The sequence below is a fragment of the Narcine bancroftii genome, chromosome 1, assembly GCF_036971445.1.
Source record: "Narcine bancroftii isolate sNarBan1 chromosome 1, sNarBan1.hap1, whole genome shotgun sequence".
Taxonomy (NCBI): Eukaryota; Metazoa; Chordata; class Chondrichthyes; order Torpediniformes; family Narcinidae; genus Narcine; species Narcine bancroftii.
In genome coordinates this window covers 466,164,158-466,176,719 of record NC_091469.1, presented here as the reverse complement: position 1 = coordinate 466,176,719, position 12,562 = coordinate 466,164,158, and the positions used below count along the sequence as shown (strand labels likewise).

Here is a 12,562-nt window from a genome sequence, read left to right as displayed (position 1 = left end):
CTGTTTTACTCTCTCTGCTTGCAAAACTACATGACCCTCTTAGAACAGCAAGTTCCATTGCAGACAGTCTGTGGCTCCAACAAGTTCTTTCATCTATTGCCTTTTTGTAAACAACAATCCATTAGTGAAGTTTCTTGGGCACTCTCCAAAGCTTTTGCAAAGGCTCTTGGGCCGATATGTGATTAGCAGAGCTCCAGTATTTTAAATAAGATCTGTTTTAAAGTGTTTGTATGTGACCTACACTAACAAACCTTCCCCAATTTATCTCCCCAAAACATATCTATATACTGTGACACTCCACATCCACCAACCACTGAACTTGGAGGTGGACCATGGGAGAAAATGAGTTGGCATACAAATGTAGGGAAAATTGGATTGGTTATGACGAAGACCTGAAATTTTTATGCTGTTGGACAACAACCAAATTTTTCTAAACAAACAAGTTCATCCTACTAAAAATGCAATGCTGGAGGAAACTCAGCAGATCAAACGTACCTTTATATTAGCAAAGATAAAGATACATTACCTTGATGAAGGGCTCAAGCCTGAAACGTTGGTTATGTCCACTGTTTGACCTGCTGAGTTTCTCCAGCTTTGTGTTTTTACTTCAATCACAGTGTCTGTGCAGATTTTTGTGTTTTACTCTTAATTCATCCTTTTAAACAAAATGAATTGTTCATTTGATAGAAACTGATTTCAAGCACAGGTGCATTTGGATAAGTTTTTATCATTTAAAAAAAAACATGATTCATAAATAGAAAAGACAATGTACAGGAAAAGTATAAGGAATTATTTTTGTCAAAGTGTGGATGCAACTATTGAATGGGCCATTGGGACAGAGCGACTTTGACTGTCTGGATCTCTGAGTATCACAATTTGAAATATGTTTTTATAATGAGAAATGTGCAAGAAGCCAGAACTAAATCTAGATAAGATACTTTTGAAATTTGGCACTGGAGAAGTGATATCTTTCAGTCTTCCCATACAGTAATTCGTCCTGCTCTTTCCGTCCTTGCTCTGCATATCAAGTTTGATAATAAAATGTTTTCACAATGTGTTTCTTTGTTCGTATTGCAGGATAAGTGTTTCAGTGAGTCAGAGGATCATAGCACTTCCTCATGACAATCGTCAAGTTCGACTGTTCGACATGTCAGGAGTACGTTTAGCCCGTCTTCCCCGCAGTAACCGACAGGTAATCTACTTTGTGTGTAGGCATTTCATTTCTTCTATCTCTCTCTCGTAGGCTAATATATTTTTTAAACACAGTCATAACTATTAGAATTGGGATTGCCTAGATGCAATTTTAATGGCATAGCTGTTAACCCTTGATGCTTGAACCTAGTTACTGATCACACTTTAGATACAGATGTGTAACAATTTCTAGAAAACAAGAGTGTCACCTTTTTGCCAAGCAAACTTGTTAATCCATCATCAAGAAAATCTATTGAAATTTATTTTATATTACAGTGAGTAGTGAATTAATTTCTTGTAAAATCAGAAAGTTTGAAAGAGTTGCAGAAATGTGAAATTATGAAATGTAGTAGTGCACAATCTAAAATTAAATGATGAACGAACTTGTAAATATTGCCACTTGTTCATCTGTATTCTTTGCTCAAAGTATATTGGTGTTATCCTTCTATTGTGTTTGAGTTTTTAATTGGGGGGGGGGTTGGGAAAGCTGACATTAGATACTCAGCAGCATTATCGATGTCACATTTGTGTGTAACTTGAATATCCTTGGAATCAGTAAAATGCCCAATGAAATATTTGTAATTGAAATCCAAAGTGCTTCGCATGCAGACAAGATTTTAGGAATAGTTTTACACATGCACGCATGTGCGTAGACACCTAAATAAGAACCTTGATTGTTGAGATGTGTTAAAGCTCAATATTGATCCTAGACCCTTCAATTTTACAACTGCATTTGCACAAGGGGTAAATGCAATTTGGAAACAAATACTACAAGATGGATGCTGGAAGGTTAGTGCATCTTGGCGCCTCACAGTTTGGCGGGCAGCATATCCGCAGAGCCCACCTCACTGACAAAAGGCAAAGGAGGAAAAACCCAACACCCAACTCCCAACCCCAACCCACCAATTTTCCCCTGCAGCCGCTGCAACCGTGTCTGCCTGTCCCGCATCGGACTTGTCAACCACAAACGAGCCTGCAGCTGACGTGGACTTTTACCCCCTCCATAAATATTCGTCCGCGAAGCCAAGCCAAAGTGCAGACCACATGATTTGGAGTGATTGAATTATAAGACATGATTGTTAATTTTGCATTCGCAGTGGAACACATGTTCCATGTAAAATGTTCAAGGAATATTAAAACCAGAAGTCTAGTTCTATACTAGATGAATCCTTATTACAAAGACAGTGTGAGAATATTGAATAAAATAGTGGTTCATTTAAACACTGATCCAAGTTTGAAGTGATGTAGGATGTGAAGAATGTGTGACTTGATCAATGACTTGCTTCATAGGAACCAAAGAATTTTAAGTATTAATTGATTGCAATTGATTGTTAAGTGGGTTGCAGGATGAAACATTATCATTTTTGTCGAATTATAATGTTCCCATCAGCATTCATTAAACAAGTATTACAAATTTAAGGTTAAGGCAGAACGCGATAGGTCCCTAGAACAGATTACAGGAGTCATGGTGGAAGCAGATGCAACAGTAAGCACTCGAGAGGTTTCTAGACAGACGCATGAATATGAGGGGAATGTCTCATGTGCAAGTCACAGAGTTTTAGTTTAATTTAGGATCCGTGTTTGCCGCGGACATCTTGGTTGAAGGGACTGTTCCGATGTTTCACTACTATACATTCAATGAAGAGGAAAAGAAAGCTAATTTATTGTGGACTTCTTTTACAACAGGGTCATCGGCGAATGGTGTGCTGCACAGCTTGGAGCGAAGACAATCCCATATGCAACCTCTTTTCGTGCGGTTTTGATCGTCAAGCCATTGGTTGGAATATCAATATCCCAGCACTTTTGCAAGAAAAATAAAATACCATCAAGTGTTTCAGAAAAGACTTTGAAGACCTCCAGTCTTTATATGCTTGCTATGTTTCTATTTTTGTTAATGCTGTGAGTCTTCCAGCAAAGTGAGCATTGTGTGATTGGTTGGACATGGCTGGACATGCATAGTCTGCATGTATTGCCTCCAAAACAATGCTTGGTTAATCCAACCAATCTTGTGTGCATTTATTATAAATATTTCTTTTGTTGTAATTTATAATTCCTGTGTTGGTCTTTAGAACTGGTTGACCTTCTTGCAGCAAACATTTAAGTAATTTCATCGAAGTTATAGCTGGATTCTGTAGCAGAGTGAGCAAGGTAATTTTTAAAAAAAGATGCTCTTGTATATGTGAATTAGGTGCAAGTTATAGTGTTTGTTGTTACTGGAAATCCAACACATTTACCTTCTGAAAAATGCATGGTTGGTATATAGCAATTTTGACACAACTTCACAATCAGATGTGTTCTTCAGTAATCTTTCTATACAGTATCTGACAATCAGTTTATTACCCTGCATTTGTGAGATGTATTAAGTTCACTCTAATTTCAACAGTGTCTGGGATTAGAAAAATTACATCAGCTGTCATGAGTTGATAAAAGTGTACAACTGGTGGATGTGTAACTTGATGTGATATAGGTAATCATGTGATAACCCTTATGGCTAGACCCCCTTCATGTATTTTGTCAAAGTGCACACTAATTTGGAAAAATTGCTGTTGATTTTGTTTTGCAAGCAATTTATTCTGAACTTTGCAATTTCAAATTGATATTAAAACCACAGACAGCTTCCTACCTCCAGCCTAATTCTGTGGAAAATGGAGAAATCTGGTTAGCAATAGAGTGATGTCAGGATGCTTCATGAAGATCAATGAAGTGTAAAAAAATCATAAATCTGTTTATGAAAACTATACAGAATATTAAAGCATTGATTATATGTAGATCTTATCCTTTACTGTTACTTGCAGTGACTAGAGCCTTTGAATGCACAAGTGTGGATTTGACGTTTAAATCAATTGGAAACAAATTCTTAGTTGAACATGTTTGCATTTCTTATTACAGTTTAAATCATTGAAAATGAGAACTTTTGTTAACCTTTACCCATTTCAGAGACCAAATATTACAGTGCCTGGCTAGAAATCAAGGTTAGTAACCTAATTTTCCTAGATTAAACCCAAAGATTAGTATTATTCACAAGTCCAATCAATAATTGCCTCATTCTATCTAAATATGCCATTGCACAATATTCATGATGTAAGTTTTAACTAATGTTGGTTTTAGAGCATATAATAATGCTCTATTGTCACAGGCAAAGTTAACAGTGCATTTATGCTAATACAGGAGATTTTTTTTCTCTCCAGAAATTGGATTGTACTATTTGAGCGGATTGGATTTGATAACTGAAAATAAATGGTTATTTGAAATCACTGTCCATACATGGAACTTTCTAATGAGCAGATGCTGTAACCGAATGCCATGTATGATTATGACATAATTACAACACAGGCACTTTACAAGTAGAGCACTGGGTTTTTTTAAATTGTTTAAGCAGCGGATTGTTTTGGCATAAACTGTCGAGTAACCTAAATAAGCATTATGGCTGTTTAGGCTTCTAGATAGAAGTTTCTATGTGATTGTCTTTAATTTTCTGTGTTTTTTTTAATTGTGTGACATAGTAACTCAGCAAAAAAAAAAAGAACTTATTTTCATGAAAAAGAAGTAAATAAGCATATTATAAATGGTATTTTAGTGCTCTTGGACTACTACTTTCGACACAGCACAGAAGTGTGACAACAGCCTAATAGTAAGAGGAATGTATCCAAGATGACCATATCATTATTCATGAGCTCTCGTGAAAGCTGCCACAGATACTTTTACAGCAGAACAAATTTGTTGCCATGAATTGCTGAATCAGGCAGTGAATGAAGTTTCGGAATTGTGTTGAGTCTTTCGGAGTTGTGTTGAGCCTTTCGGATTACTGACCTGCCAAATTTTGCAAAATTTGGTCAACATGCAATACAGGGATGGGACTGTGAAACAGATGGAGAAATTGTCTTTGGTTAAAAGCATGCAGTCCATCTCTTTAGAAAAGAAAACATTGTACATATTTCATACACCACACAGTGTTTCTGCAAATCTGTATTTAAATTTGAAACAACTGCAAAATTAAAGGTGAAACATAATGGATCTCATCTTTTCTGAATTGTGATTATTTCTGTTACAGGCAATGTGAGATGCCTCCACAGTACCCATTAATTTTACATCTCAGAGTCATGCTTTTCTTTGCAAAAAGCACAATGGATCTCACCGCAATTTGCCAGACAGGTTCGTCACAGATTAATGGAACATGTTTTATCTGTGTAATTTCACTTTATTTTCTTTCCCATCTGCACTATTTTGCAGTTTAAAATACCACTACAAGGCATTGACTAAAACAAGTTGGTACAGAATGAGGTTGCTCAGCCCATCAAATCTACTCTGCCATTTGAAGTTGGTTTTCCTCTCAACCCCATTCTGCTTTCTCCCCATCACCTTTGAGACCCTTGCACATCCAGAACCTATCAATCTCTGCTTTAAAGGTACTCAATGACTTGACCTCCACAGCTGTCTGTGGCAACGAATTTCACAGACAGAATCATTGATGAAATTACTCCTCGTGCTACCAAACTTCCTGCACTTGTACATCCATATAGCATATTTTACAATAATGCAGCAGTGGAAGTGAATCTGTTCTACCAAACTAGTTGTCAATTGCTGTTTATTTTGCAATTTTTTTTGTTTTGCTCTGTGTGTATTACATAATTTAGGTAGGATTATTAGAATTGTAAACACTCTCAGTGAAAGGCAGATATATTTTGAGAAGAAAAAAAAGCCATTTGCATCGTGCTTTGTAAAATCATCTGTCACTTTTGTGTGAAAGAAAATGAAGGTATTTGTTTTAATGCATTGTGTCAAATTCTGCTATTTACAGCCTACATATTTTTACACTATAAACATATTCTTTAATATACTTGGGATGTAAACGTCTGTGGATAAATCTGACTTGTTTTTCTGACATTACATCAAGTGTGGTAGAATTTGTACCGAAATGTAAACCGTATAATTAAGGTACAGGATGTTCAGCAGAGAATAAGGCTAGACATTCTGCATATCTTGGACTTGAATCATGTTGTAAAAAGAAAATGAAAATCTTTATATGGTGCCATAATATCTTGATATTGTGTGAAGACACTGGATTAATTACACTGGACAACACATTTTTTCAAAAGGTTTTGTTCCTGAAAAAAAATACTGGGGATTATGATGGATCAAGATGAACATAATGATAATTTCAGATTTGCTGTATCACGTAGGAAGTTTGAGAAACATTAAATGAACTTTTATTGAATTTAGTGTGTTTAATTGCATAATGATGCTGAAACATTGCGTTAGCAGTAAAACATTTTTAGGTTAGATCAGTGGTTCCCAACCTTTTTACTTTCCACTCACATACCACTTTAAGTATTCGCTATGCCATAAGTGTTCTGTGATTAATAAGGGATTGCTTAGGGTGGTATGTGGGTGGAAAGAAAAAGTTTGAAAACCACTGTTTTAATCATTCCAAATTGATTTGTTATGTGCACAGTTTCAAAACTCCAAAGGAAATGGGCCAATAACAATTTTTCTCAAGTAAAATATTTCAGTAATAATTGGGTGATTCTCAACCTTCCCTTCCTACCTTAAGCAATCCCTTACTAATCACAGAACACTTATGGCATAGGGAATAGTTAAAGTGGTATGTGAGTGGAAAGTAAAAGGTTGGGAACCACTGTGTTGGATGAACTGACTTTCATTTGTAGCCAGCATCTGATGCCTCTTGTGTCAGTGTCCAATAGTCGGCCGGCATTGATAGATTCCAGTTGCCCTGATACTGCTCTTCCATGGTTGCAGTGTCCTGATGAAACATTTCCCCATATTCGTCACTGACTGCACCAAGATCAGCAGGGAAGAAGTCCAGGTGTGAACGCAGAAAAGGAATTTTCAATGACATGTTGCACATCATGGTTTGTCTGCTTGAAGCTTGTTAAATGTATGATAGGAAATCACAAAAATAGGTTGCATCGGAAGAACGGCACGTGATAGGAAAATTTTAAGGCAATTTTCACGATCAGCAGTCCAAATTCCATAAAATACACCCAAAAGTGTTAAGGAAGAAAAATCTTTGTTGGCCAGTGATATGCAATATGACACAGATTGATAAAAGGGATGGGTACCAAAACTTTGGTTAAAGGTAGTTCTTGTGGAGTACCTGAGTAAGAGGAGTTGAAGGCATGGCTGTCAATGGCAAATGATTAAAATTTGAAATGGTTCAAAAGCTAGAAATTGGATTACATGTGGGAGATTACAGAAATATGGGTTAAAAAGTTGAAAGCAAGAATGGGAATTTTAACACGGAGGCTAGAGATCAAGAAGTGACACAGGGATGAAGGGGGCTTGAGGTGTTTTGACCAAGAAGCAAAATGTTATATTTGGAAGGTTAAATGAGGGAGCCAGGCCAGAAATGTAAAGGAAGAGAGATGTCCAGAGAAGGTCGTCATTCTCCTGGGTTTCAGCGGAGATGGTCTCAGTGGGTCTGATGTGAGACCGTGTCTAATCTAATTTTGAATCTTGCCAGGGAATGGATTTGGTAGTGTACTGAGGACTGTCGTAATAATGTGTCGCTTGAGCAAACTTCTGTACCAGCTAAACCAGCAGGTAGTTGGACTCTTTTGATTCAATGGGTGGAGGGGAATAGGTAGGTAGGTGGAGATGAGCCAATCGTCAGATCAGTTATAATTTGATTGAATGGCAGAGTGGGTTGGATGGTCGACTAATCCTAGTTCTTGTGTTGATCAAGGTGATGGCAATATAGAGTTGGGTGTTATCAGATATTCCTGTGGAAGCTGGTGTTTTGTTTTTAAACAATTGCTAAATGCAGCACTTACAAAAGTAGGAGAAAAAATAGATCCAGAACACGTGCGTACATTGTGCAGCCTAAATAAGATCTATCAGATCAGCTGGTTTTATTATCATGTAATAAAACAAAAATGTAATCTTTCACAAAATTGCCTTTAGTTTGCTATAATGCAGCCAGAGTCACCATTAGTGGTGTCTGGCACCCCTTGCAGTCAGAGAAAGAAGGAAAAGGAAGTATCCCCATCCCCCAAGTCACCGAGCGTCCATCGATTCGCCTCCGGTGCTCTTGCAGCTGCACAAGCCTCGCGTTCAGTTCAAGCCATCGGCAACCTGAGCCCAGATCTAAACCTGTGACACACTGAGGAGCCTTTCAGTACCCAGGGCCCTTCAAGCTCTCCTTGCCTTCAGCATCCTCTCGAGTCCCGCTTCCGATACCTGGTTCTCACCAGCCAGCCTCCTGGTGTGTGTCCTTTGATCTCAAGTCACCTGCAGCCTGTGTGGGTTCCTTGCCTGCAAGCCACGAACAGTTTGCCTCCTAAGTGCGTCCTTCAGCTGCAGAGTTTCTTGCAGGTCCGCCTTTGTGGTCACTGTCCAATACTTGTCTTGGTGAATGTCTATTGCTGCTGGGTTTTGGGGTCCTTTGGGCTCGTAACAGGGGTCATCTCTTCTCAGTGGGGGGGGGGGGTGTTCTCCCAATTACTGGTGCTTTGTGACAGTCCGCTGCTCCCCTCGAGTCTACTGCTAAACACAGGTGCTGATCGCATGATTTCAAATCAAACACTCGGCTTCTTTAACAGGCTCAACGGTTAAAGAAAATTGTCTTTAAAATTCACTTTGGCTTATTATTTAAAAAAGAGCAGAAAGATGCAGAGCAAATGCAGGGCAATTATTATCTGAGACATATCTATTTATGAAACCTGTCTGATCCATATGAATCAACTTAGGTAAAAATTTAGCCAATCTATTTGCTAAAATTTTAGCTATTATTTTATAATCTACATTTAACAATGAAATCAGTCTATATGAGGATACTTTCAAAGGATCTCTATCTTTTTTTGGGATTACTGTAATTAAAGCACTAGAGCAAGACTCAGGTAATTCATAATGTTCTCCAACCTGACGTAATACATCTCCAAACACTAGAAAAATCATCATAAAAATTTTTTATAAAATTCGACCGAAAATCCATCATCACCAGGCGATTTACCTTCGGCATTTCCATCATAGCCATTTTAATTTCCGAGTCAGTAAATGGTACTTCCAACTCCTGTATATCTGCATCCTCTAATGTTGGTAAATTCAACTGTGATAGAAGAAAATCAATCGATCCATTTTCTTGTTTTCCATCAGATGTACATAGCTTTTTATAAAATGAACAAAATTCATCATTAATCTCATGAGGTTTATATGTGATAAGCGAATTCCGTCTAACAGGATTAATAGTCCTTGAAACCTGTTCTTTCTTTAATTGCCATGCCAATACCTTATGTGCTTTCTCTCTCTATTCATAATATCATTGTTTAGTCCTATTAATCATACATTCAAATTGATAAGATTGCAAAGTATTATATTCCAGTTGCAACCTAGATAATTCTATTTTCTGATCTTCTGTAGCATCTTTCTGAAATTCCTTTTCTAACTCATCCGTTTCTCTAATTCAAGACTCTGATTTAATCGATTCTTTTTTATTTTAGAAGTATAACTAATTATTTGTCCTCTCAAATAAGCTTTCATAGCATCCCATAATACAAACTTACTTTGAACAGAATTAGAATTTTCTTTCAAAAAGCGATTAATTTGTTTTTTCAAAAAATCAATAAATTCCGTATTTTTTAATAACATTATATTAAACCTCCAACGATAGGCCACTTGAATTTTCTCAGAGGTTACATATGTAAAGTATAACAAAGAGTGATCTGAAATCACCCTACTTTTGTATTCCGCTTGTTGTATTTTCCTTTGTAAATGTGCCGATACTTTTAAAAAAAAGTCAATCCTTGAAAACAATTCATGTCTAGTTGAATAAAAGGAGAAATCCTCTATCAGGTTAAGACGTCTCCAAATATCCACTAAATTAAGATCTTTCATCAACGCTTGAACCTGAACTGCCATTTTAGATTTCTAACTCTCTTTGGAGATTTATCTAATAAAGGTTCCAAAACACAATTAAAATCACCACCAACTAAAACATTATCTTTAGCCTGACCCAGATATGAAAATGCATCAGAAATAAATGTTTCATCATCTACATTTGGGGCATAAATATTAAGTAAAGTCCAAAATTCACTAAAAATCTTACAATCTAATTTAAGAAAACATCCTGCCTTTTCCTCCATTGATTGTAATTCAAAAGATAAATTCTTATGTATCAAAATTGCTACACCTTTAGCCCTGGAATTAAATGAAGAAGAATATATATGCCCAACCCAGTCCCTCTTCAATTTCATACTTTGTTTGATATTCAGATGTGTTTCTTGTAAAAAAGCAACATTGATTTTCATTTTCTTAATATACGCCAAAATACGCTTACACTTGATCGGACTGTTTAAACCTCAAACATTAAAAGTAGCAAACCTCAACTTTGACATATCTACTAATATTACTAAGAACTGATAATATCATTATATAAAAATGTAAATAGGCCCTCCAATAGGAGAAAAAAAATCACAAATTAAAGACTAAATAAAATGAAAATAAAAAAATAATTAAAAAAATAATCAAAAAAAAAGAAAAGGAAGAGAACCCCTTCCCAAAAAAAAACTACCAAAATGTAATAATCCCTAAACAAAATTTGGGTGTGGATCACCCACCAGTGGCTGATGACTAATAGAACTTAGAGCAAATCTCTCCCTCCCCAGCCGAACAAAGAATAACATCAAAATATCATAATAACATAAAAAATAAAATAAGAATAAGAAAGTTCTTCTATTCATCCAAGAGATTCCAAACTCAGAGACCCCATTTCAAGAGAAGTTGGACTCTTTCCATTCCCATTTCTGCCATTTCCAGAACAACCAGATTTTTCTTTAGGAGACAATGGTGGACTACGTCTTTGTCCTCTTGCATCTGGCAATGAATCAGCAAAAATCATTGGTTCACAATCATTCTCAAAAAACCGAAATTGAAAGTCTCCATAAAACACCTTCAACACTGCCGGATAGCGAAAAGTAGACTTATAGCCTTTACGCCACAAAACTTCTTTAACTGGATTAAATCGACGTCGATGCTGAATGACCTCTTGACTCAAATCTGGATTTTTAAAAAACTCTTCTATTCTGAATCAATAACGGAGTTTGTCGTTGTCTCGCATTTTGCACTGCTAGACGAAGTATTGCTTCTCTGTCCAAATAATTCAAACATCGAATTATCACAGGTCTCGGTGGTTGACCAGGTAAAGGTGTTCTTCTTAAAGCTCTATGAGCTCTTTCCAATACCAAGCCTCCAGAAAAAAAAAATATTGCCCCAGTACTTGTGGGATCCAGTCTTAAAAAAAAACCAGAGGATCTTGTCCTTCCATACTTTCTGGCAAACCAACAATTTTCACATTATTCCTTCTGCTTTGATTCTCCAAGTAGTCTATTTTCCTCTCTAACTCCTTCTCACGTTCTCACAATTCTATAACAGATTTTTCAACCTTCAACACCTTTTCTGTATTAGAAGCCACTTGTTGACATTCCAAAAAAGCAGACTGAAGTTTTTTAAAATCTTCACAAGATGCTTCCACACGTGCTTTAACTGTATTCAATTCTGAACTTATCCTTTGAGCCATCTCATTCATCATAGGCTTAATGACAGCATTTAACTGTTTACATTGTAATTCAGCAAAGCTCAGCCCTGCTTTCTCTAACGTAGTGGCAAAACCAGGTAACTGCAGTTCCTGCTGCAACTCAACAACAGGCAGTTTAACGGTTCTATTGCGGGTCTGGACTCCCAGCGACGGCACCTTGACTTCCTCAGGGGGTCGACGCTGGTCTCCCCCCACAGCTCGCTGTTGTTTCAAAAACTCACGGAAAAGATCGAGATCTTCAGGTTGGAGTACTTCTTGAAGCATTTCAAGCAATGGAGTCATCTTCCTGCATGCTCCCTCTGTTAAAGTCGGCAGGCTGCCAGAATCTGGATCCACTTCATGGGAACACGCACCTTCCTCCTGAGAACGGGTAATTCCAGTGCTGTCCTTCTCTTGGTGAGTAGTAGACATTTATTTTTCAGCTCCCACAGGGAATCTTTGTGGTTTAGGCACTAAGGAAGTTAAACCTGGAGCTGTAGCAAGCTGTTTAGGCCCCAAATCTTCAACACTTCGAAAATGTAACTTCTTCTGCACTTGCGGTTTAATCTTTTTACCATTAATGGCCATAACAGTTCCTTAATACTTTAGACTAAAATTTAAAAAGTTTAAACTTGAAACAAAGGGTTAAAAATGGGTACTTAAAAGTCTGGCCAGAGAGGTCGAGATCACACGTCTAGACTCTACGCCATCTTGTCACGCCCCCAAGATTATCATGTCCTGAACAATTCTACCGTGCCTGACCGATACAACATCCCCAATTTCCTGGGGATCGGTGGCCTTGTTGTGATTATCATGTCCTGAACAATTCTTCTGAGCTTGACC

The 12,562-nt window shown here is 37.1% G+C and overlaps 1 protein-coding gene across 11 annotated transcripts in view; it reads left to right on the top strand.

The window, feature by feature from the left end:
• wdr37 (WD repeat domain 37) overlaps positions 1 to 6,406 on the top strand; it is a 141,119-nt gene extending 134,713 nt beyond the window's left edge. For all 11 annotated transcript variants that reach the window (XM_069914683.1, XM_069914685.1, XM_069914691.1 and 8 more), the window contains 2 exons: positions 1,078 to 1,192; positions 2,878 to 6,406. In XM_069914683.1, coding sequence (XP_069770784.1) covers positions 1,078 to 1,192; positions 2,878 to 3,009 — 247 coding nt within the window. In that variant the 3' untranslated portion in view covers positions 3,010 to 6,406. The remainder of the gene's footprint in view (positions 1 to 1,077; positions 1,193 to 2,877) is intronic.
• Positions 6,407 to 12,562: the final 6,156 nt, after the last annotated feature.